Source organism: Neomonachus schauinslandi, chromosome 6 (genome assembly GCF_002201575.2).
Source record: "Neomonachus schauinslandi chromosome 6, ASM220157v2, whole genome shotgun sequence".
NCBI classification, from domain to species: Eukaryota; Metazoa; Chordata; class Mammalia; order Carnivora; family Phocidae; genus Neomonachus; species Neomonachus schauinslandi.
Genome location: NC_058408.1, coordinates 146,525,918 through 146,552,601, shown reverse-complemented (window position 1 = coordinate 146,552,601; position 26,684 = coordinate 146,525,918). Strand labels below are relative to the sequence as shown.

The 26,684-nt window shown below is 49.4% G+C and overlaps 1 protein-coding gene across 1 annotated transcript in view; it reads left to right on the top strand.

Annotated features, from left to right (window-relative positions):
- The first annotated feature begins 5,330 nt into the window (after positions 1-5,330).
- The window catches only part of CPXM2 (carboxypeptidase X, M14 family member 2), a 159,081-nt gene continuing 137,727 nt past the window's right edge, over positions 5,331-26,684 (top strand). Inside the window, exon 1 of the mRNA XM_044916228.1 lies at positions 5,331-5,425. Within this exon, the coding sequence (XP_044772163.1) occupies positions 5,331-5,425 (95 nt within the window). The remainder of the gene's footprint in view (positions 5,426-26,684) is intronic.

Here is a 26,684-nt window from a genome sequence, read left to right as displayed (position 1 = left end):
GTTTCTGATAAGAAATCTGCTGCCACTCAAATTGCTGTTCCCCTATGCGTAATGCATCATTTCTCAGACTGATTTCATGAATTTTTCTTTATCTTTGGTTTTCAGCAGTTCAATGATGCTATATCTTAACATGGTTTTATTTAAGCTTATTTTGCCTGAGTTTTGCTGAGTTTCTTGAATCTGTAAATTTATATCTTTTACCAAATTTGAGAATTTAAAGACATTTTTTATTCTTTTTTTTAATATCACACTCTTTCTGGGTCTCCAATGACATAAATACTTGACCTTTTGGTATTGTCCCAAAGGACTTGGAGACTGTTAATTTTTTTCCCAATCTTTTTACTCCCTATCATGGGATCATTGCTATTGATCTATCTTCAAATTAACTGACTCTTTCCTTTGCCATCTCCATTCTGTTGTGCTCCTCTAGTGATTATAAAAAACCTTTTTTTTGGCTATCGTATTTTTCAGTTTTAAAATCTCCACTTGGTTCTTTCTTATTGGTTCTATATCTCTGCTGAGAACTTTTGACTTATTTGTTTCAACAGTGTTCTTTCCTACTTCGTGGAGCATGGTTGCCTTACTTATTTTAACTCTTTTGTCTGATCATGCCACCACCTGGGTCATCTTGGGGTTGGCTTGTCCTGATTATCTTTTCCCTTGAGAGTTGTTGGGATTTCCCTGGTTCTTTGTATGCTGAGTGATTTCAGATCATATCTTGGATAGTTTGAATCCTATGTCGTGAGACTCTGGGTGCTGTAAAAAGCCTCTGGTAAACGTTGTTTTTTGTTTGTTTGTTTTTTTTGTTTTAGTGGGCAACCAACCCTACCCATCTTCTGTGGGCTGCGGTTTCAGCGTCAGCTTACCTTTCAAAGCCTTTGCGGTGCTATTCAGATGTGTCCTGTGTATGCACCATGTGGGGTCCAGCCTGGCATCTGGACTGTGCTTGTACTGCAGTTAAGTTCTTGACGATGTGTCTCTGCTGCTTGTGTCAAATCCATACACACGTATGGTTCAGAGATGAGCCTGGGGCTTCATACACAGAGCCAAGGGATCTCTTTCTCCAGCTTCCTCCATACGTTCCAGCTCCCAGGGTCCCCTCTCTTGGTGCCCTGGCTGGAAAGCTGAGGTTTTTAGCTTCCTTATATTCTCGCACACACCCCGTGCCTGGGTCTGCCTTGGGGACAAAGCAGCTCGAAAAAAAAAAAGAGAAAGGAAAAGTCCCAGGCATTCTTCCTGCCCCACTTCGAACACTAGGGACCCCTCTTCCAGGTTCCTCTAGTCAGAGAAAATAGTTTTCTCAGAATTTTCAGCGCTTGCATGACTGCCATGCCCACGGATGCTAAAGGGTGGCGGCTTCCTGAATGGGACTCGCTCAGGGCGGGGCTGGAGAGGAAAAGGAGAAGACTGTAAAACAAATTTGGGATTCTCCCCACATTCTGTATTGCAGGGGCTGCACTGCTGGTTCTCCAGTCAGATAGAGAGGAATTCTCTTGGAATTTACTTTGTCTACATCTGCTGCATGGTTTCGGGATTTGACTGCCTTCATGTCTAAGCCCGAAAGTATGGGGGGGGGACCCCAAGATGCTCACTACCATATTTGTATTTTTTCAAGTTCTGATTCTCTCTCCACTCCGCTTTTTCTTATTTATTTTTTAGAGTACTCTGATAGTTGTTCCATATCATCTACCAAGGTTTTTAGTTGTAATCAGTGGGAAGGATGGAGTGGGGTGCACCTCCCAGCCAGAATCAAAGCCTGTAAGATTATTTTTCATGGCTGCATAGTATTTCATTGAACACATGTGTCGTGTTCCTTGAAATTTTCTCCTGTTGGATTTTAGGTCATTTTCATTTGTTTCCATTATTATGAATAAGCCACAGAGAATAACTTTTTTCTGTGTTAAGAATTATTATCTTACAACAGATATTCAGGAGTAGAATTACTGAGCCCAATAAGGTAAAAATTTTTAGACCTTGGGTTTCCTTCTGCCTGGAATGCTCTGCCCTATTTCTTCCTGCAAATGGGTCCTTCTTGTCATTCTTCTCTCAATTTAAGTCACCTCCTCAGGAGGCCCCTGACTCCTCCATCACCTGCCATATACTCTTGATCACGACATACTGTTTTAATTTCTTCCTGGCTCATTTCTCTGTATAAAGTTGTCACATTCATCATTTCCCTGGTGAGTGTCCCTACTATAATGTCATCCTCCAATACAGGGACCTGTCTCTCTCACTCCCTGCTTACTCCCTGGCACCCAGCACAGTGCCTTACACATAGTAGGTGCTCAATAAATGTTTATCAAACAGATGATGTAGCATAGTGTTTAAGAATGTGTTCTTAGGGTGCCTGGGTGGCTCAGTTGGTTGAGCGACTGCCTTCGGCTTGGGTCAGGATCCTGGAGTCCCAGGATCGAGTCCTGCATCGGGCCCTCTGCTCAGCGGGGAGTCTGCTTCTCCCTCTGACCCTCTTCACCCTCATGTGCTCTCTCTCGCATTCTCTCTCTCTCAAATAAATAAATAAAATCTTAAAAAAAAAAAAAAGAATATGTGTTCTTAGACTGCCTGGGTTTGAATCCTCACTCAGAGCTCCAAAATTGTTGAGAGTAAGGGTGATAACATACGAGAAGGTCTGTGCCCGGGGTCCGGCAAGCATTCAGGGAACATCTGTGCTTACTGGTGCTCTCCTCAAATTGTTCCTCTGTAAAATGGGGCTACAAATCCTTCTCCCCTCTTCAATGTACAAAAAGGGAATGTTAGTGGGAGCACATTTGGTTGTTAGGTAAGAAGGGGCCATTAAAATCTGAGGCATTCTGGCTGTTAGCGTACAAAATAGTAAAAAGTGTCAAATGGATTGTGAGCCCATTACATCCGTCTGCTTAGAGCGGCAGTTGAAATGAAGGTTCTGTCCGCGGGCTTTCTCCAACTCCCCAGTGTCTTTGCAATGTTTCATTCTGAAGGAAAGCGTTGAAAAAAGTCCACGCTGGGTGTAAGAAATGACTGTGTAATTTAATTATTTTAATGACATTAAAGATGTTAGTCACTGTAACTTTCCTTCCTGTGGCTGGGTACCTCAAAGTGGATCCTTAATTAGAAATGGAATGAAGGATCTTTTCTATGGGCTTCTCTAGAGAGACGTTCCGGGGAGACTCAGGACATTCAGAATATTTTGGCATCTGGTGATTGTATAGATCTATTTTCATCTCCCACTCCCTGCCTCCCTGCCTCAAGCTCTTTCTGCACGTCTGTGCCTCCACCCAACCTCATTCAATTTCAAGAAAGCCAGGCTCTCAGCCTCTCCACCCCACCCTCCCTCTCCTCGCTCCTTCCTGGCTTCTATTTTTGCATCTGTCCTTCTTCCCACCCTCTTCCTCCCGTTCTCCCTCCCTGCCCCAGGGCAGGTGGGAGGCAACTTGAGCCAGAACTCGAAGGGGCCCTTGAGATAATGCAGGCAGATCAAACCAGTGAACATTACTTTGATGCATTTTGTATGCCCAGCTCTGAGCTGAGGGTAGTTGAGGTCCAAGGTCCTGCCCTTGAGGAGCTTCTGAGTTAACGAGATTAGACCCGTGCACGCACGTGTGCATGCAAACACACGCACAAGCACATGCACACGCGCATGCACACATGCACGCACGCGCACACACACACACACACACAGAGGAAAGTTTAATAGAGAGAGCATAAGGCAATCTGAGAAAAATGGCCAGCTGCAGTGGATAGAAACTCCCGTGGGACTGTGGGAAGGAGCAGTCCCTGTCATACCTGGTTGGTGTATGGGGTGTTGGGGGGATGTTGAACTTTGTAGCTTGGTGGCTTGGCTGTCTCAGGTTCACAGACCTGGACTGAGAAGCCCAGAATAATTCAGAGCCTTGTGCAGTTTATGGCTTGTCAGTGCAGAGTGGCTTCTGTACCCCAGGACCCCGCCCTCACCCCATGGGTCCTTCCTCTTCTCCCTTTACCCAGACACCCCTGTCACACAAATCATGGCGTTTTGCCCCAACCCCTGGCATGCAATTCCAGCTCAATAGTGGCCAACACATTGCTCCCAGGGCTGGAAATGAGTGGTGGCCGAGATGGTCTCCCTCCTGCAGGAATTTGAATTTGCACCCACCTTCAAGCCTGAGAGCGGAACAAGTCTTATGACAAGTGTCTTGAAATCCATAAGCTTCCAGAGCTGGAGGTTGGCTCCCCAGAGGGCATGGAGAGGGGCTCTGGTCTGGGCCCTAGAGAGGACTCTGGTTGCAGTAGCAGAAACCTGCTCAACCCCAGAAGGGGGCTTTGTTGGAAGATTCCAGAAGTCTTCAGGGGAACTCCAGGGCTGGGGCTGCACGCCGGCTTCCAGAGCAACCGGAACTAGAACTGGAATATCTAGAGGACACTTTCTCAGTCTCCCGTAGTCTGCTTAGCTTTCAAAGTAATACGGACCAAATGTTGACTCTGGACAGATTCTGAATTACAGTGACAGTAAGTCAAGACACAGTCCCTGTCCTCAGGGAGCTACAGACCAGCAAGGAAAGTTGATGTTACACAAGGCAACAAGCTAATAAAAAATGACCAGTGTGCTGAGTGCCAGGAAGGAAGCAAGCAGCTGGCCAAGATGGAGAACAGTAGGTGGGGCTTATTGTGGAGGGGTGGGGGAGGAGGTCTCTCTGGGGGATAAAGTGCAAAGGTATGAGGAAGAAACAGGTGCACAAAGGTCAGGGCAAAGAACATTCAGGCAGAGAATCAGTGAGCGCAAAGGCCTGGAGGCAAGAAAGACCCCACATTTTGGAGAAAATACAAGAAGCTGGTTGGAGGGAGGGATGGCCAGGGTGGCCGGGAGTGGGGGAGTTTAGAGAATAAGAGGAGGAAAGGGACTCATGGTTCATTTTGGAAGTTGAATGGACAGGTCCAGTCTCAAATGCCTGAGAAAGGAGTTAGCCCTGGATTCTTAATGTGATGCGGGTCCTTGAAAGGGTTTAAAGCAGGGGGACGACTCGCTCCAATTCTTGTAAACTGATTCCATGCAGAGCAAACTGGGGGGATCAAGAGTGGACATCTGGACTGGTGAGGAGGCCATTGAGCAAACTCAGGCTGGAGACAGTGGTGGCCAGGAGTGGGGGAGTTTAGAGAATAAGAGGAGGAAAGGGACTCATGGTTCATTCTGGAAGTTGAATGGACAGCCATGGCGTGCTGATGGCGGCTGTTGCCGGGGGTGTGGAAATCAAGCTGAGTACCAGGTTTAAGTCACCATCTGGGAATAGGATGGTGTCATCTACTGAGAGGAGAAAACAAGTTTGGGGGAGCCAATCAAGAATTCACTTTGGATGTCCATCTGGGATGTTGACGCAATGTCTAAGTGGAGACGTCCAGGAGGCTGTGGACATATCGACCTGGAGTCTGGGGAGCTGCTGGGGCCTGGGGACTACCTGGGATCCATCTACATGTGTGGTGTTTAAACCCACAGGAAAGAAGGAGCGCTCCCGGAGAGAGGCGCAGGAGAACTAAGAACAAGGGTTCACCTTCCCCAAGAGCCCAGCCACGTGTCCCAGGGGAGGCCCTGGCCCACGACTCTGACGTTAGAGTAAGACCCTAGTGCGATGCAGCTGAGAGAGGAGGGACTGTCTGAGGTCTTGGCAAAGGATGAGGAGTCAGAGCCCGCCTGGTCAGGGGGGCGGGAGGACAGCCACGGAAGTCAGGCATTCAGGATCCAAGATGGGGGAGTATTTGGGAAGCAAGCCACAGTCCACAGTGTCCAACGTTGCTGAGAGATCGAGGAAGAAGAGGACAAGTCATGTTTGGCCTCAGGGAGTCCACGGCCGACCTTGGCAAGAGCTGCGTTGACCTTCAGTTTGACCATACTCACTTTCCCGGCTTTTCAGTCCACAAAGTGGCTTAGAATCCCTCTGAGCTTACATGCTCCATCCACAGGATGAGCCACCAGCCAACACGACTGCCCCTCCCTTGGGTGGAACCCAGGTCCCCAAGGGAGGGAGTTTGCGGTGGTCACCCTGGGGCCAGCAGGTGCAGCTGGGGCCGAGGGCAGCTCCCAGCCTCCGGGGTGCAGGAAGCTGCTGCTTTCTGGGCTGGACCGATGACTGGAAGGAGGCCCACTGCATGCGGTTAGACCACTGGTCCCCAGCATCTTCCAGAGCAGAGCATCAGAGCCTTGTCTCCATGGCCCTGGAGCTGCTGGTCACCATGGAAACAGAGGCTTTGTTCACCACTTCCCCTTCTCTCCCTCCTCCTCCCCCAGTTTTCCCCTTCTTTCCTGTCCTTACAGACACTCGCGTCTCCCCTCTCCTTCTCCTTCCTCAATTTTTATTCCTCATTTTCTAATTCACTTGCCCTGCTTTTCTCACTTATTATTCTATTATGTGTAGCTTTGTTAGCCGCCTTTAATTCCTTCTGTGGGCTCAAGGTGGTGAATACATAGCTGTGTTCATTTGGACGTGTGTGCATCCCCATCTACACGCATAAGCACGTTCGTGATGTGAGAATCCTGGTGCTCTTTGACCACGCCAGTGCTAGCCCAACAATTATTAAAAAGAGAATAAAGAGCGGGGAAGGTGCATTCTAGCCTTGCCATTCACCTGATGCTACTTGGAGTACAGGATTTTCTTTTAGATTCTCCTGAGATCCGCACTTAGATAAGACAGCTTCTTTGGCATATCCGTGAACAAGTTAAAACAGCCAGGGTTTGATAGCTCCTATCTGAACAAGCATAGCTATCAGTCATGCTCAGCTACAAACACCCACAGCACATCCTTTATTTTATGTACGCACACAACCAATCCAGGTTCTTCCAAGAATGCAGCTTCCAAAGTCTATCCATATTAATCAAATCAAGGCTGAGAGCCCAACAGCCAGGGGAGAATTGTGCAGATCGAGAGCTCCCACCTCCCCAGAGCAGAGCCTGGAGGCTTCTCCGTCAGTAGGTGGTCCCCCAGCATAGCAGGAGTTCCGGACGGGGGAGCTCCCCCAGCGGGCTAGCCCCGTCGGCTGTGGGGCACCCTACCCAGGGAGGTGAGGGACCAGCTCTGGTACTTCCTTCAAGACCTGCAGAGCCAGTTGGCAAATGAAACAGCAACAAAACAATTGAACCTGTGAGATGGCTTCAGAGAGACAAAAATAACTCGATGGTCAACTGGATTGGGAATGTTTGTGTCTTTTTTTTTTTTTTTTAAATGGTAAGTCACGAGAGTCAAATGGCAAGAGCGGATTGTTTACAAGGGTCCAGCACAAAATGAGTTCATTGCCCTTCACCCCTGGGCTGGATGGGGGGTGGGTGTGTTTGAGGTCATGCTCCTGAGCCCGGGAAGGTCTCCCTCAAGGGGTGAGCCCCAAGGCAAGTGCCCCAGAGGTTGCTAAAAATGAAAACAAACTACCCGTGGCCATCAGCCTCCTCTCTCTTTCCCCCTTAAGGACGGTCTCCGGAGGGCCAGTCTGCAGATGGGGGCTGTGGCCTGGGCTTTGGAGCAGGGTCCCAGAGTCCAGCCTTAGCTGCCCCTCACATGATCTGGGGAGATGGGCTTGTTTCCTCAACCGTGCGGTGGACATGAGAAGCCCCCCCGGCCCCCCCCGGCAGGGCTGCTGTGGGCACAGGTGTGGATGCGGGCCCAGCAGCTGGCTCACAGAGGGTGGGCAACAATGGTGCCCAGGGGCGCCCTGGAATGCCTTGGCCTTCACAGTGACCTGGCAGTGCCTCATGCGACCTCTGGGCTCACTCCGCACGCTTCTGGCCACCTCTCTGTTTCAGCGGCGCTGACCCTCCCGGTTCCTAAAGCCTCTACGCTTCTCTTTTCTGGGCTCTTGGAACTACCCCTGCCCTGGGCCTCACTGCCGGGGTAGCTGGTACTCAGCTGCAGTCCTCAGCTCTGTCACTATCCCCTCCCCTCGGAGAAGTACCTGATTGCTCAAAGACCAGGAGCGGAGCCCCACCAGGGAGAGGGGCTGCTGTGCCCCTGAGGGTCCCAGCTCTGCCCTATGTCGCAGTTTGCTGCTCACTTGTCCCCTGGCCCGTGAGGCTTTGAGGCCAGGGGTCCCTACACTTAGCACGGGGCCTGGAACTTAATAGACATTCAATAAATGTTTGCGAATGACTTAGTGATATATCAAGAGAAACATAATTCAGGTGCATTCTGGGCTGAATTGTGTCCCCACAAAAAAGACATATTGAAGCCCTAACCTCCAGTATCTATGAACGTGGCCTTATTTGGAAATAGGGTCTTTGTAGATTTAATCACGTTAAGATGAGGTCATTAGGGCCGGCCTTAGCTCAGGGCTGCTTCTGTTCTTATAGGAAGCACGAGATCCGGACAGAGACCCGGACACACAGGGAGAATGCCACGTGACAGCAGAAAGGGACAGCCAGAGGGAAGGTGGCTGCATAGAAGTGGCGGCAGACACTGGAGCGATGGGGCCACACGTGGGGCCGCAGAAGCTGGTAGAGGCCGAAGGGATCCCCTGCTCAAGCCTCTGGAGGGAGCAGCTCTGCTGACACCTTGAGTTTGGACTTCTGGCCCCCGGGACGCCGAGAGGACAGTTTCGTGTTCTTTGAAACCACCGGCTGGTGGTACTTCGCTACAGCAGCGTCCGCGGTGAGTCAGAGATGAGGGGCGGTTGGCCAAGGGGCTGTTGCCACCTCTGTCTTCTACCCATTACAGTCTGGCTTCAGGCTTGATTCATGTTGAGATGGCATCGGAAGGCCTCTACTGGGGGAGGGCACATGGTCTTGGTCACTCCCTTGAAGAAGGACCCACACCCAAGGCCACGGACGCATAGAGGGGGCAGGAGTAAAAGAGCCCAGCCAGGTGTCCCGGGGGAGGCCCTGGCCCAGGACTCTGACCTTAGAGCAAGACCCTAGTGCGATGCAGCTGAGGAGAGGGCTGCATCAGGAATGAGGCAGGCGTGCAGGGCCCAGGGGCGCAGGTTGGCCCATACGGTGGGGCTGGGCTCAGGGGGCGTGTGGCTATCAGAGGCTCGCCCCGGCGTGCCAGGTCTGGCTGCAGAGTGGGCCCGCGGTGGTCCTGCCTACCGACCTCTGCACGGCTATCCTGCGTGGGACCGCCCCTGGACATTGAGGAAGCTCCGAATCCTCCCCTCCATTGTTCAAGAACATGACAGGAGAGAAGCATGGATGTAGTTATTCACTCATCCCTCGCCTTCTTGGCTTATTTTAAATGAAATCAGAATGACTTGTTGAAAGCTGTTCCTGAGGGAGCTTTTACTGGCTTTCCATTTGAGTCATGCTTTAGACTTTGAGCAGTGACTACCAACCTCTGCACGTGGGGATGTGTCAACAGAGATGCAGCGATATGCAATGGAAAGAGAAATATTCCAGGGTCATCGACTAGCCCACCAAGTAAACATCACTGGATACAAGCAGCCCTGGACAAAGGCATTTAGAACTAAATGATGGGCCGGGGAAGGTTAACAAATGGCAGGCACACAGGCTCTGATTTGTTACATGTGACTGTGCAGAACATAAATTATATAGCTGCTTTCTGGGCAGGGCACCTGTTAATTACTTTATTCAACCCAGATTCGTACTTTGGCAAAAGAGGTTCTTAGAAAAGAGTTAAGCCTGGTGTGGACTGCAGTCTGAATTTACAGAGGCAGAATTTGGGAGGTGGAGGGACCTTGCCAGGGGCAAGTCATACCCGCAGGCCCAAAAGACCTGTCACAGGTGGGACGTGGGTCAGTGGGACATTCCCTGGAAGCCTTTCCTGGACGTGGAATCTCAAAATAGTTGAAATGCAAGTGTCTTGTGATGTAGGCAATGCATGGATCCTGCTCTCTGGTGAGGGCTTCTTTTTTAAAAAAATATTTATTTATTTATTTATTTATTTATTTATTTATTGGGGGGGGGGCAGAGGGAGAGAGAGAAGCAGACTCCCTGCTGAGCAGGGAGCCCGATGCGGGGCTCGATCTGAGGACCCTGGGATCATGACCTGAGCCGAAGGCAGACGCTTAACAACTGAGCCACCCAGGCACCCTGGGTTCACTGTTTTAAATCCTTTTTTTTTTAAACAAAATTAAGGTTGTATACTCTGTACACTGTAACGAGGGAGATGAGTCATTTATACGTTTGTCCAAGCCCCTTAGAATGTACGGTACCAGGGGTGAACCCGAAGGTGAACTACAGACTGCGGGTGAGAAGGACGCGTCGATGTTGGCGGAGATTCATCGACTGTAAGGAACGTTCGGCTCTGCTGGGATTGTTGATAGTGGGGAAGGCTGTGTGCGTGTGGAGGGGCGGGGGGTATATGGGATTCTCTGTACCTTCCTCTAAATCCTACCGTGAGCCTGAAACTGCTCTTAAAGAACCAGTCTTTCATTGAAAGGAAGTTAAGGCATAATGTAAGGATGGTGAAATTTACACATAGTAAAATAAGTGTGCAGTGTGCTGAGTTTCAGCGAATGTATAACCAGCACCCAAATCAGGATATGGAACACTTCCATCACGGCGGGAAGTTCCTGGGCACCTCGCTGCAGTCAGTAATTTCACAGCTGTTTAAACTGTCAACTTTGAGCATGTGGAGAGATTCGGCCAACTCCAGATGCTCTGGAAGACTCTCCTTGGTCGCCTGACCCCTGTGGGGCTGTCCCTAGCACCTTAGGAAGACGGGCCAGGTGGCCCTTGAGACTTCCTCAGAGAGGGCTTCCCCGCCCAATGTTTCCTCAAAGAGGACTCCCCTTCTCTCTGCTCACAGCTCCCTGCCCCCCTCAACCCCCGCCCCCCTATTCCCTGTCTCCCTGCCTCCCTCCTCCATTCCTTGCCCCTCCCTGCCTTCCTCTCTCATTTCCTCTCTTTCTTCTTTGTTTCCTTTTACAGTATCCAAAGCTGTATGTTTTGTTGATGCTTTGGTTTATTTCCTAACACCTCCCTCTCTCTGGAATATAAGCTCCCGGGGGGCCGCGGTGAGGTCTCTCGTGCACATCCACGCATCCCAGGCCCTCGGGGTCGAGTCCCTCTCTTGACACCCAGCAGACATTCACAGACTGTTTCAGAATGCACGAATGAACCTAGGGGAGGGGATCTGTGATTCTAGGATGGGAACAGTGGAAGAAACATTTAAAAATTACTCTCCGGGTAGGCCAATGCTGTCAGGGACTCTTAACTGGTTCCTAAGAGAAAAAGTACACCGGGACTGCTCTGCGTCCCCTGCCGTGATCCTCTGCAGAGTGGCAGCAGGGAACCTGGGGTAGTGACACTGTCCTCCCCCTGCTGCATGGGGGTGGTGAGGTGCCCTGCTCAGCTCACCCCAGCAATGCTGCCTGCTCTGCACATTTTACGTTCCAAGTAGATGCATTTTCACGATAACATCGTATAAAGCACAGACATTGGAGAAAAAAGATCTGGCTTGAAGAATAGTCTCTCCTAATTACAGAAAGCTGTGTGGTTTGAAAGGGAAAGAGTTTTCCATTAGGAGGCCTCTAAAAATAGTCACTGTGATTTGAACCACCTTCTTCAGTTTCAGCCCGAATGTTAATTACATTAGCAAATCATTTTGGCAGCTGGAACAGGTATCCCCACCATCCACGGCAGCCTCTCGTAAACACTCCATGCTGATGGGAGCCCTCTGGAAACGCAGCTCTTTAGAACACACACACATGCACACTCAGCCCCTTCTGACGCTTCTCACAGGTGTGTCTCAGCATGAAGTTCATTGTGCTGAACTCTTAGGGGCAGAAACTCATAAATCCTCGAGGTGAGCTCCAGATGTGTAGCAGACATCCATCAAGCAGCTGGTGGGTAGTTGGAAATTTCCGGGGTAGAAGAAGACGGGGGCTGGTCATGGGGGGAGGAAGCAGTGCAGGCATCCTCCCTAAGCTTTCCTCCGGCACTGTGTAGGGCTTGCTTTCCATCATTCTGGCCCATGGTGGCTCGCGACCCTGCTTCTCTCTCCCCTTCTAGAAAATGCATGGGAACAACATGAATCCCGAGGAAACATGAGAGGTTTCCTGCACAGATTACTTATCTTTGGAAGGTCCCCAGGTCTTATGGAGCCAAGTTTGGGAAAATTCAGCACCCATGGGGAAAAATGTACTATTTATTATTATTATTTTGGTTTGGCATTCCATGGCAGGGAATTTGCAGTGTGAGTTTTATGAAGCGTTATGGCTTCTGGATTTAATTTAAAATTTATTCGGATATTGTACACACATGGCCGGAGGCTCAGAGACAGCTGAGTAGGGCTGACATGATTGATAGCAGGGATATTTGGGGAGCGGCAGTCCAGCAGACCCCTCAAGATCTCGTGGCTGTCTGAAGATGGGCCACATCTACTGGAGTGGGGAGGCTCCCATGGGCAGGAGGAGAAGCCAGCCTTGGCTTAGCATCAGCCTGACCTTTGTGAGGGGTTCCCCATTTGTGAAGCATCTTTGATTCCATCTCTTTTCTGAGCTTGGTCAGCATTCGTATCCCATTTTATAGATGAGGAGGCTGAGGCTCGATAAGGTGAAATGATGAGGTTAGCCCGTGGTCTGCCCGTGCCTCCCTTTCTCACACGTTTCTAAGGAGACTTCTGGAATGAAGTTCAGAGACAAGGGAATCCGGAATGGGAGCAGGTGGAGGAGCGCAGGGGAGGCTTCCTACAGCGGGGTGTGGGCGAGCAGGAGTGTGAGGGAGCCATGGGGACGCTGTGACTTCGTTTCCTACCCGGCCATCACTGGGGGGGAGGGGGGCGGAGAGCGTGGGGAGGTGAGGCTTGGCCTGTGCATGCAGACCAGGGGTCTGGACATCATCTTCCAGACAGCAGGGAAGCACCAAAGGGTTTGACTTGTGCACTGACAGAGGCGGAGAAGGCAGACTTTCAGGGCGAGGAGCCTCAGAGCAGGACGCAGGATGCAGTGGGGTGGGTTTGCGGGGGGGCAGGCAGGGAGGCAGTGAAATGAGAGAAGTCACTGGCGGGAGGGTCTATGACTCTGCTGACTGGGTGACCTGACATGGGGTACACAGAACCAGAGAAGGGGGTGGCTGGGTGGGAAGAAGGAGGAGCCAGGAACGTGATGGGCAAGGCAAGCGTGAAGCGGGTTGGGCCCCGGGGCCACAAGGAGGTCTGGCGCCCCATGTGGTGAGTCGAGCCACTTCTGGGTCATTGGCATTTTCTATCCTGGACTGAAAGCTTCAGGGGTGCAGTCATGGTGCATCAGAAGGTCAGGGAGCCCCCAAGGTCACCTGCCAACCCCCCTGGTTTGCAGATGGGGCGACCAAGGCTCTGAAAGATTAAGGCAGAGAGAGTGGTGTCCCTAGAACCAGTGACTCGGGTCCAGTGCCCTCTCTTTAGACTGCTGTCTCTGGGACCATGGCTTCAGCATCCAGGTCACACCTTCCGGAAATCAGGCTGCTGTGTCCCTCATCATTTTGTCCTGTTCCCTCTTTGCCTCTGTTGGAAGGACGAGTCACTGCGCGCGCCCATTAGAAGTGGCCTCGCTGAGGGCAGCACGGGGCATTTGAATGCAAGCACCTCAGAGGAGAGCTGCAAAGCCCTGCTCTGTCCTGGTCTTAGGGTCACTTCCCTGCACGGCTGCCAGGCCCTGAGCATGGTCACTGGACGCGCTCTCAGGGACTCTGGCTTCCCAGGGCCAGCGGGGCGGTGTCTCCACGAGGAAGGAGGAGCGGGGCAGTGGTTGGTGCCCCAGTGGGCGGGCGAGGTAGGGGAATGGGGGAGGGGTGACAGAACAGGAAGCAAGGATGGGACAGGTGGTGGCGGAGGGGACAGTGCTGGTGGGGGCGAGTGGGGGAGCCCGATGTGTGAATGCGGAAGAGACACTCAGTTTGGCCAGAGAAGGGCTTCACGAATAACGAGGCAGGGGTGAATTTGGAAACACAGGTTAAGGGCAGAGTCAGGGAGAGCCTGTCCAACCTTGACCCCACACCAGAAATTGTGCTCAGTGTGGCCCTGCCGCAGGGAAGAAGACATACGAAGTTAATAGTGGGGGCGGTGATAATATAATTGAATCCTTCCCAGGCTCTGTTTTCAGCACTTGACACACATTAACTCATTTACCACGTCCCACCAGTCTGTGAGGTGGGGACTGTTATTGTCCCCATTTTCCAGAAGGGGACACTGAGGCACAGAGCGCTGAGGGACCTGCTCCAGGACACAGCTGGTAAGTGAGCCAGCATCTGAACTCAGGCATTGCCCCAGGGCCCACTGTCTTAGCCACTGAACCCGCCTGTCTCTTAGCTCCTCAAGCATCAGAGTGATCAGGAGAGAATGAGCGACCAAGCGTGGCAGGGGCCATGAAGTAAACGAACAGGATGCAGAGCCAGGAAATGAGGGGAGAAGGGTGAATCCTAGAAACAGAATTGTCCAGAAGGGGCTCTCTGAGGAAGGGACATTTAACCTGAGCCCTGAATGGGGCGCCTGGCTGCCTCAGTCGGCAGAACACGCGACTCCTGATCTTGGGGTTGTGAGTTCCAGCCCCACGTTGGGTGTAGAGATTACTTTAAAAAAAAACAACCAAACAAACAAAAAACCGAGTCTTAAAGGATGGAAGGGGTAGTATTTGTTTCGAAAGTATTATTTGGAGGGATTTAACTAAGACCGGGGAAGGCTTCGTTTGAAAAAGAAAATACTGCATATTGGCTTTAATTGTTGTTTTGCTGTTTTTACTTCACCTCATCAGCCTTTTTTTTCTCCGCAGAGGGAGTTTAGCACCCGACTAGCTGGAGCGGAGTAAACGCACGAAGCTCGACAGGGCAGGCGCAGGTCCTGACCAGGCGGACCCACGTCAGAGGCTGAGAACGTCCCAGAAGGTCTCCTATTTTTGTCAGGCTGTAGCTTTGCCTGGCAAACCGTGTTTAATTTGGACCTTTGGGGTGTTTAAAAAATTAATTGGTTTGGCTCCAGCTTTCTTCCTTTGAGAACAAGATCTGTTGTAAAATTTAAGTGGCCGTGCCAACTGGGGAATGTTCTCTGCACCTTGCGAGGACCCTCTTGTCCCCGGCAGGGGGGCGCCCCCCCTGGGAGAAGGAGAGACTGTGCCCTGGGCTCGGGGGAGGAGTGGGGTCTCCCTCCTCACGTCGTGCACCCTTCCCTGGGGTGGGCAATGATACAGGTGGTGGGATGGGATAGGATAGGAGGGTGTTCCAGATCTTCCGGCTGCGGCAGAAGGCCTGGAGGGGCCCCGTGGACGCAGTTGATGTGGACTCTTTGGAAGTTTCAATGCACGACCGTTCGTTGAGCACATACTGTTAGCCAGCCGCTGGGATAGACCCTGGAGGGGACACACAGAAAAATGAGGCTCTGGACCCTGCCCTCAAGTTCTTTTCATGCAGCCATCCAGCCAGCATTTGCTGAGCACCTTCTGCATGCAGGAGAGATGCCAACTGCTTTCCAATGTTTTCTCCCTTGGAGGAGATCACTGAGTGGTGAGGAAATCAGGGCTGCGCCCATACACACTGTCCTGAGGGCTGTGGGGACCACGTGCAGGACGCCGTGGGAGCCCGGTGGGGCGGGGAGGGAGGGTCGGCAGGGAGAGAGGACCTCCCCGCACTGCAGCGGGGAGGGCTTCCCCAGCAGTGGGACCTCAGAGTGTGAGCAGGAGTTTGCCAGGAAAGGAAGGGCCAGGGAGCAGCCAGGTAGTGGAACAGTGTGCACAAGAGGGGGTGATGAAGAGAGAATGATGGGCATGATGTGGAGGTCTCCTTCCTCCATTAAGCAGTAATGAGCATGAGACTCGCTCCAAAAGGGCAAGAAGACAAGTAACAGCCACATACCATGTGGCCAGCTTTATGCTAAGCAACCATGTACATTATATTACTAGCGTCTCACCACCGTTCTCTGCTAGGTCAGCATGGGAGTCTCCCACTTCACAGATGCACAGACTGAGGCAAGGATGGTGCAGTCCGTCCCTGCCCCGGGCTGACAGCTAGTGAAAGGTTGGGTCAGGATGAGAGGTCCTACACCCACGTTGGTCTGACTTGAGGGGGGTGACCTGCCTCTGCTCTGGGCTGCACTGCCCCAGATGGACCACTGCTGGTTGGGAAATTACGTTTGCAGGCTCTTTATATATTAAAATATACAATGTAAACACTTCAATATCTAACACGCCTCACTCCCACCTCCGGGATGAAGAATGGAAACAAGAACAAGCATACTTTCTGTTTTATCCATTGGACTGTGGAAGCTTGGGTTTAAAAAAAGATTTAAGGATTTGATCCAGGTTGTTCCGGTGGCTGCCAACTTTGGTTTGATACACAGAGCATTGGATTTTCAGCCTTGAAAGCTAACCTTCTTAGAAATAGAAATGGATTCTTTTTTTTTTTTTTAAGATTTATTTATTTGACAGAGACACAGTGAGAGAGGGAACACAAGCAGGGGGAGTGGGTGAAGGAGAAGCAGGCTTCCCACTGAGCGGGGAGCCTGATGTGAGTCTTGATCCCAGGATCCTGGGATCATGACCTGAGCCGAAGGCAGACGCTTGATGACTGAGCCACCCAGGCGCCCCTAGAAATGGATTCTTAGTATAAACTTCATAACTGGATGTGACAATTTAGCTTCCTTAGCATGGGGTGGGGGGGAGAAAAGGGGGTGAAAGGAAAGGGAGTGTTTGCTGCTCCCAAGAGCTCCCCATCTTTTATGCCTGAGACCCTCCGAAGCTGCGTTTCAGCGCATGATTTATGACTCGAAGGGAGTCGGCAGCAAAGCCCAGGTGTGAAGGAAAGATGCCAACACTTCTAAAAAAATGTGTTTCCTGATTGTGCCCCTAAGGGTAGATATAATTAAGCTGAATTTTAAAAACCACTATGCCTCTGCTTTTGGTTTATGCTCAGTGTTATGATCTTAATCAGGTAATTGTAGCTTGAGGGCAGGATCTATTTTTCTCACCGTATGGGGCTATTTATATAATTTAGTCCCCGGATGGCAAAAGGGCGTATTACAAATGATCTTCATATACTGCATTTGCTTACCTGTGCCGACAGCCATTACTCCTTAGAAGTAACGAGAAAGGTAAGGAAGAATAAAGAGGTCACTCCACATTCCCAAGTAATTAATTTGGGCTGACTCTAGAAGGTAGTGCCATAAAATTGATTGGTTTATTTAATTCAGTGGAAAAGGAAAAAAAAAAATCCGTCTTCTGTTTTCCAATGGCAACATAGAAATTGTTTCTGTGGTGTGCATCCTGAGTTAATGTACTATCCTCTTTTGATACAAGCATTTTAGCAGGAAAAAACTGCTTCTCAGCTAAATTTCTCTTTTCCATTGGGTTCGTCATTTTCTCTTAAACAAATAATGGGCATTCAAGCTTGGTGGCCGTGTGTGCATTTGGAATGCATCAGGGCATATGAGTCTAGTCTGCCTGTCAGATTGATGTCACCTGTCTCCGTGCCCTGCTCAGTGCTTGAGGGTTCCTGTGACCCCCACCTTGTCACCAACACTTGACATGACCCAGCTTTCTCATTTCTGTCCAGCTGATGGTTGCCAGTGGATACCTCCTCATTTAAATTTGAATTTCCCTGATTACTAAGGACTATGCATCTCTTTATATATCATTAGCCTTTTGAGTTTTCTGTCGGTAGCCTGTTCATATTCTTTGCTGTTTTGCTATTAGGGCTTTTCCTTTTTTCCTTCCTTATGTATCATGGATATGATTTTTGGGTCCGATTGAGACGTTGCTGGGTCACCTCCCAATGTGTTGGCTGCCCGCCCATTCGTGTCCTTTGTGGAACAAAAATTGTGTTTCTCGGGGCACCTGGGTGGCTCAGTCGTTGGGTGTCAGCTTTCGGCTCAGGTCATGATCCCAGGGTCCTGGGATCGAGCCCCGCATCGGGCTCCCTGCTCGGCGGGAAGCCTGCTTCTCCCTCTCCCGCTCCCCCTGCTTGTGTTCCCTCTCTCGCTGTGTCTCTCTGTCAAATAAATAAAATCTTAAAAAAAAAAATTGTGTTTCTCAATATAAGCAAGTTCACCAATTATTCCTGTTCTTATTTTCTCCTGGTGGTTTGTACTTTTGAGGTTTTATTTAAGAAGTTTGTCCCATCTCTAGGTCCCAAAGATATTTCCATTATCTTTGTGGTCTCACTTTTCACATTTAGTTCATTCATCCATTTGGTGTTCACCTTTGCGAGCGGTGTTAGACCAGGATCCACACTTAGTTTTCTGCCACAGAGAGCGGGATCTCCCAAGGCCTTATGGTGAGGATTCCACCTGGATTCATAAAAATGTTCTCATGTTGCGCATTGTTCTCGATGTACTACACATAACTCTGTACCTAAGCTCTCCCTTTTGCTACCTGAGTCTGTGTCTTGTTTTGTGCTCATACCATGAATTCTATTCCTTTTTTCTCTTTTCCTTTTTTTGAACTGTGGCTTTGTAAGGTGTCCTAATATCTAGTCAGGTAAATGTAGGCTATTTTAGCTATTTTAGGACTCCTTTCTTCCATATATATTTTAAAATAAGCTTATTAAATTTCTCAAAAAAATCCAAATGGATATTTTCTTGCATATAACTTACTTATAATTATTTTATTTCTAGATTAATTTGTGTGTGTGGTGCTGTGTGTGTGTGGGGGGGGGGGGGAGAATTGAATCTTTATAGATGCTAAGTAGGCCATGAAAGAGTATGGAGTATCTTGCCATTTGCTCAGGACATTTTCCATGTACTTTATTAAATTTTAAGACTGCCTCCTTGCAGAGCTCCTGTATTTTTGGTTAGACAAATTCCAAAATAATTCCAGCTTTGATTAGCTAATATTGTGAATTTATCTTATCTTGTATTATATTTTCTGGTTTGTTATTATTGGTGTAGAGAAATGTTACTGATTTTAAAAAAATTTATCTTTTATTATTCTATCTTGCAAAACTATGTTTTATTTTGTCTGATGATTCTAATGGTCTTTCCTGGAGAAATGATAAGATTATTAATCTCTAATAATAAAGATTTTTTTCTCTTTCCTTCTTAAATGTACACACTTTCTGTCCTTTTCTTTCCCTGTAGCATTGCCTACAGCTTCTAGAACCATAGGAAGTAATTACAATGATGGTGGACATCTGGCCTTGAATCCAGGCTTAAAGAGAATGCATCTAACTTGACTCCATTACTTATCATGTTTGCTGTGGATTTTTGGTATATAGCCTTTATCAAGATAAGAAACTTCCCTTTTATTTGTAGTTTGCTAAGGGTTTCTTCCCTAAATGGGTGTTGAATTTTAAGAAATGCTTTTCTGATTCAGATACTTCATTGACAATTCATTGATTCATATAATCATATAATTTTTGTCTTTTAGTCTGTTGATGTGATGAATTACATAGATTTTTTTTTTCTTCTGTTGAACTATCCTTGTGTTCCTAAAACAAGACTGTCTTCCTTGTACCATATATAAAAATAAACTACTGGATTCAATTAGCTAATATTTGACTTAAGGATTTTTTGTTCATTATGTTCATAATGAAATGAGCCCATTATAGTCTTATGTTGCCACTCTCTGATTTTTAGAATCAAGATTACATTAGCCACATAAAACGATTTAAGCAGCTTTCACTTTTTTTGTTTCCCAGAATAAAACTTTCGTAAGATGGGAATTTGGGCTTTTTAAAAAATTTGGCAAATTCATTTGTAAACCCACTGGAACTACTTTATAAAGACTAGTTGACTCCCATTTTAACTTTGGGTTCTCTCTTGTTTGGGTTCTCTCTTGTGTCAACTTTGGCATTTTTTATTTTTTCTAGGAATTTATTAAATTTTTTAACTTGCTAAATTCACATTACTTTCTTATTATATTTTTAGTCTCTATGCCATCAAGCTCGGTGATGTGGGGAGATGAGGGGATGTTCTCCTACAGAAACTGCAGTGAGACTCCTGGTTTGGGGTTTGGTTGCCTGAGAACGGGCTACAGGTAAGTATAGGTTGACTTTTCCATCCCTAGGGCCTCCCCGAGTTTGTGGACCAACTGCATTTGGCACTGGTGTTTTAGACAGTCCTGCACCCTGACAGGGGGGAGAGACAGGGAAAGGCCTGAGCTTCAGGCTTTCTAAACCCTTTCTTCTGATTCTGGGCCAGAGTGTGGCAGCCCCATGAACAAGGTAGTGGTGGGCTGGGGGACAGGGCAGTTTCTTCCTAGGCTTAGCTTCTTGGCCTTTTGCATTGAGCTTCTCTTCATGCAAATGAAAAGATTGCTCTCCTTCTCTTCATGCATTAAGTGACCACAGGAGCAGCTCCAGAATTTCTGAATTTGAGGAACCTAGATCTTAAGCAATCCCATTGGAAGGAAGGGCTAGAGATTTGCTGGGTGAAAGCCACCCCCACTAGAGCCCCTCATGACCAGCACCTGGGGCTTGTGCTACACTCTTACTCCACACTCGGCTGAGTGCTTCTTGGACCATGTGGTGGGCCAGGATTTCCTTGGCCCTGAGATTGTGAAGGGCATACTGGAGGCAGAGATTTTGCAGCTGGACAGTTGGAGCTTAAATTCCCGAATCAATCACTTGTTAAGGGGGTGACTATCAGCAAATGATTGGACTATTTCTGGTTCCCTCTGCTGCAGGATGGAGGAGAGTCATTCTCCCCTCACGAGGCCTGGGGAGGATTGTGTCAGTCAGGGACCCAGCAGGAACAGAGGCACACATAGATGAAGTGACTTGAATGAAGCCTGGATGCACGGGCGGGATTGAGGAGACAAAAATGGGATACCGAGGCACCAGAGACTAGTGACATCAGGTGTAAGCCTGCAGGAAGTCATTACTGCTGTGAATATTAGTAAAGGGAGTCCTCCCTAAAATGGAGTTGGGGGCCGACCGGGGGAGCACTCACGCCCCACCACTTGTCCTCAACTGCAAATCCAAAAGGAAGAGACAGACCTTGCCAGGTGGGTACTACTTTGTTACCCAGCAGGAGGAAGAAAGTTTTTCCTTCTCCTGTGGCAACAGCCCAACCAATGAGAGATGGCCACAAATCAGCCAATGAAAAGCCACCCTAATTCAAAACCCCAATGGACATTTTGTTTATAACAGCTCTCCCGGGGCGCCTGGGTGGCTCAGTTGGTTAAGCGTCTGCCTCGGGCTCAGGTCATGATCCCAGGACCCTGGGATCCTGCACCGGGCTCCCTGCTCGGCGGGGAGCCTGCTTCTCCCTCTTCCCCTGCTCGTGCTCTCTCTCTCTCTTTCAAATAAATAAATAAAATCTTAAAAAAAAAAGTAACAGCTCTCCCAACATCCCCCTTTCCTCTATAAAAGAGTGTTCCTCTCCTTTGTTCTCTGGACTTGCCTGTGCTTTTGCCATAGCTGATTCCAGGTTGCAACTCTCTGCTATTCCTGAATGAACCTACCTTTGGTTGGTGACATAACTGTCAGTTTTATTTTTTAAGGTTAACACCACCCACTAGCCTGCAAAAACTGGAGCTGAGGAGGGGGGCTTCAAGGCAGCAAAAAAGATGCAGCCACCCCAGGACCCCTGGGGCCAAAGTAGGGAGGGATGGGGAAGGGTTGTAGGAAAAGGGACGAAGTACCCAGACCTCTCTCTCTCCTCTCTCCTGCCGGCACCTTCCATTGATCACAGCCCATCAGAAACCAGAGGGCGGGGATACTCAGCCCATGAGTGTCAACCTCCAGGATGCTGAGGGCTGAGAGGGATGGAGATTGGACCGGGTGCAAACAGACAAAAACCAGCATAAAACTTAGATGCGGTCATATCTGCTAGTTGTCTTGCACATAGTAGGTGACCAGGAAATGCTGTCTCTCTGGGGCTGGTGAGCAGCGCCTGGCTATTCTGAGTCCGGTGTCTCCCCAGGTGTCCATGGGGTTGGTTTCTTAACAGTTTCACAACAGCATTTTATGTTTACAAATGGAATCTCTCAAGCCAAAGCCAGTTTCCCCAGGTTGAAATGAAAATGAAATCACAGTAGCAGAGGCACTAGTGAAGAAGGGATCTGGGTTGCAGGGGGACCCATGAACTAAGAATAAGGCTCTATCAGAAGATGCCGAATCTACAGAGCCTAGGAGTAAGAACAAACATGTTGAAAATTAAATATGAAATGGGTAATTATGTAGTAATGAGACTGAGGACATTACAAAGGACACTGTCATTTAAACCACCACATCTCAACACAGTAATGAACGGGAAAAACCCTCCAGCTTCGTAATTATAATCATAGTTGCCATAACAACTTAGTGTCTCTCTCTGTGAGCATCTATCTCAAGATTATATTTTTAGCAACGACTGTGCCTGAGCATGTATTTTTCTTTATATAGCAGCTAATTTTTCAAATTACTGATCTTAAAAAAAAAACAAACCCACAATTCCGTCTTCATTCTCTCTGAGTGTAAAAGTCTCCGGGATAATTAGGGAAATGAGCAGGTGTGAAAGTCCGTTATGAAAAATGCTATGAAAGTATTGATGTCTTGACAACATTTGTTTCAACAGAATGTTCTCTGGACCTGTACACTCTATTGTTCCTTGTCAAGCAGCTTAACATAAATCTTTGCTGTGCAGCTCATAAATATTTGAAAAATTATTAGCTCTGTAAGGTGTTTGAGGATTATTTGACAAGTACAGATTTATGTTTTGTACATACAGAAATTGGCTTAATGGAATCCTGAGTCTCAGGAACGAATGGATGAGTAAATAAACACAGGCTTAACTTGCTTAATAGAAATGCCCATAACAGATTCCCAAGTGAAGCAAACAATGGGTTGACTTTAAAGGACACCATTTGAAAAAGTCAGAAAGACCAGGAGGGATCCTGAGCTGCCATTTTGGTTTCTGAGTTTGTCCCCAGCTGGAAGGTTTGGTTTTATAGCATGATGAACGTCCAATAAAAGTTAACACTTTACCATAAGCTCCACTTACACTCTCGGGAAATGCCAAAAGCCCTTTGTTAGGATTCCAGACTTGAGCTAAATAAGCAAATTATTAGACTGAGAACAAGAAGATCTCAGAAAGCAGCACTCTTTGACGATGCCACAAAAAACCCTTAGCCAAGATGGGACATGCAGCAAGAGTTTATTGAGAAGTTTCTGTCTTTCTTATGCTCTCTTATTTCTGTGGAGGATGTAAAATTAGCAGGTTGGAATAATTGCTGGTTTATTTTATTTTATTTTTTTTTAAAGATTTTATTTATTTATTTGACAGAGAGAGACACAGCGAGAGAGGGAACACAAGCAGGGGGAGTGGGAGAGGGAGAAGCAGGCTTCCCGCTGAGCAGGGAGCCCGATGCGGGGCTCGATCCCAGGACCCTGAGCCGAAGGCAGGCGCTTAACGACTGAGCCACCCAGGCGCCCCCAATTGCTGGTTTATAAAGAGCTTATAAATACCGTGTGAGGGGACATGAAGAGTATGCCTTATTGTCTGGGGCCATGGGTGAACCAGGAGAGCCAAGTGTGGGTGAGGAGGTGAACCTGAATCCTACGTGGAGGGATTACATGGGATTGGTAAGCACTCTGTTCTTCAGTAGGACAGCAACATTATAAAATGGGTGTCTTACGATGGACTCTGAAAAACAAACTGAGGGTTCTAGAGGGGAGGGGGGTGGGAGGATGGGTTAGCCTGGTGGTGGGTATTGAGGAGGGCACATTCTGCATGGAGCACTGGGTGTTATGCACAAACAATGAATCATGGAACACTACATCTAAAACTAATGATGTAATGTATGGGGATTAACATAAGAATAAAAAAAAAAAAGAAATTCATAAAAAAAAAAATGGGTGTCTTAGGGAGAAAGCCCGGTAGCTTCTCCTGTGGGGCGTACAGCAAGTCATAGAGGCCAAGGCAAGGAGGCCTGCTGAGCGCGTGTTCCAACAATCTGGCTCGGGGCTCTGAACAATGGGAACATTGTTCCCATTGCCGGAGGGAACGGAGGAAGAGGTGAATTCAAGAAAATGTGCCGCAAGAAGCGCTAGGACTTCCTGAGGTGTCAGATGCAGTAGAAGGTAAAGCATAAATGGGACAAAGTCTTGATCTGGGGGGCTGAAGGATGAGCAGAGCCTCCGGGGCAGAAGATGGCTGGGTTGAGAAGCAGGATGAGGCTTGGGAATGAAGAGCATGAGTAAGCTTGGCCATCCTGTCTTTCTAAACTTCATGAACGCTGGCTGTGCCCAGCCCATTTCCAGGCGAGCAGCCCCAGAGGGAGGGAATCGGAGGGAGACAAGGCAGCTCCAGGAGCCTTGCAGGAGGCTGCTAATGTGTTGGGAGAATTGGCATCGATGCAATCAATTCTTGTTCTCTTTGTTCTGCTTGCTTTAATTATGTGTCTCTCTGTGGAAAACAAACAAGCAAGCCATACGAGGGAGAGCTGTGATTAGTGGGATTTGTTTCCTGATTTTAGGGATGTGTTGAGACTCACGTTTGAGTGGGGGCATTTTCTGAACTTTTACCAGACACTGCAGGGTAGGTGTATGTTATTTTATTTGCCTCAGAGGTGCCAGGAAAGTAAAATGTTTTTAGGACTTATGCGTTTGGGGTTACCAAGATTCATATTGCCTGACTTTAATTATTGGATAAACGTTAGTCTTGGCTGTAGTTTGCTCTGTGTCCTTGGGAGAGTCTGGGCTTCAGTTTTCTCCTCTGTAAAATGGGAGAGAGAAGGTCAGGCTCAAGTTTTAACTGTATCAGAATGATTTGAGGAGCTTCCTGGACATGCCCGTGCTCAATCCCTCCTCTCAAAAGATTCTGGAAGTCCGGGGTGGGGCCCGGGCACCTGCATGTTTAGCAGGCTCTGGGGGCTCCGACGGAGGTGGTGCACGGTGCCACCCTGTCTGGGTGGGCTCTTGGCCCCTTCTGGCCAGGATTCTAGGCGATCCTCTTGCTTGTGCTTCCTACAGCTAGCTGCAACTCCTGAGTGGACCACTTGCAGAAGCTTTGGAACTGCAGCCCTGTTTTGTTGTCGGGAGGGCCCGGCTTCAGAAAAAAGCAAGGCTGAGCCCTGGGGATACATCATGGGTAAGGGTGGGCCAGGATCCACAGGGGGTCATGAACAGGGCCCAGAGCAGGCCTACGTGGAGAGTGGAGGGAGGGGAAGGGGACCCTTCTCCTCCGTCACTCTGGAGACCTCTGCTGGCTCTGGATTCCAGGATATTCGGCAGATGTGGGGGCTGTTGATAGGCCCAAGGCTTCCTGGCCCTTGGAGACAGGGCAGGGCCCTGCCTCAGCCTGTAGCCTCCTGTTCTCACTCTGGCCATTCTCTTTGGTCTGCGGCCTGGGACCCCAGAAGACCTGCGCTAATGGATGGCCCGGTTGGCGGCCTGCTGGAGGACAATGAGAGAAAACGAGGTGGCAAATGGAGAGGCCGGTGGTAAAGGATGGCAGCTGGCCCGACCCAAGCCCTGCCCACTGTGTGGGCTCAAAAGTGAGACTCCAGGGAAATGGGGAGGCTCTGCCCGGATGCCCAGACTCAGCTCAGTGGTCTCCTGGGATATCAGGGCCCAAAGGACTGGGAAGGGGCTAGCCTGATCTCGGGTCGAGGCTCAGTCCGTCCCTGGGGTAGGCAGAATGGCCCCCAAAGACCCCCCTAGCCGAATGCTAGGGACCTGTGAATGGGTTACATGGCAAAATGGATTGTACAGATGGGACTGAAGTTACTTGAAGAGAGGGGGTTATCCTGGATGATCTGGGTGGGCCCATCTAATCCCAGGAGCCCTTCCTCCAACCAGAAGGAAGGAGGAAAGATGTGGCAGAAGGGGAGGTCAGAGAGATTTGAAGCCATGGCGGAGGTGGGGGGCACTCAGCATGCCAGTGCTGGCTGAGGTGTCCGGCCCACATACAAGGACCAGGGAGAAGCTACTAGAACTCATGGAAAGCAGGAGAAGGAATGCAGGCAGTCAGGGGGATTCAAGAGCAGGGTGCCGACAACCAGCAAGTACTCGGGACCTGGGTGCTCCCACCTGATGGAACTGAACTGGGCCAGCACCCATGGGAGCCTGGAAGCAGGTTCTGCCCCAGAGGCTCCACTGGGGAATGCAGCCCGCTGATTTTAGCCCAGGGACACGGCTCACACTTCTAACCCGCAGAACTGCAAGCAGTTGTTTTAAACCACTAAATTTGCCGGAGTTTGTTACAACAGCAAGAGGAAACCAAAGCAGGCTTCCTTTCCGAGATCCCAGCCTGAAGGACCAAAACATAGTTGTCCAAGGACAGAAGGTACTTTTTCAAAAGTGACTGAGCTCCCTGCCTGCCCAACTAGAGAACGCTCCTGCAGGAGCCTGCTCTTTGCATGAACTGAATGACCTCTGTGACTCCAAGTACGGCAGCCCTAGGGTAGCTCCGCTTTGTCACTCTTGTCCAACAGAGTCCCCGTCTCAGGAACTGGGGCCCTCCAGGGTCACCAGGGCCCCCGCCCTCACGGAAACTTTACTTCTTGGAGCCCTGGGGACCTGGGGTCTCAGGAATCCCTTCTTCACAGTTCCTGAAATAGGATCATGGTCAAGTTGAGCGAAAGGTTTGTATGGTCAGTGGAGAACCGTGTCTGGTGTGGAGCCAGGGACAGAGCAGCGATCAGCAGGCAGGGGGCTAGGCTTCGGCCCCTAACTGGCTTTAGGACATTGGGCAAATACTCTCATGGCGGGCCGCGCTTCTCCAACCTGTGAACCCGCTCGAGCTTCCTCCGGGATGTAAACTCAAAGCTTTGAGACTCTGGGGAAGCCGGCGCCCAGCAGGGCAGCTAACCGGCCGGCGTCGGGGCAGCGGGACGGGACAAGGCTTGGAGACGGCTGATGGGATGAAGAGGGCTCCAACACCTGCCTCCGAGGCCGGCCTCCGCGGGGTCCG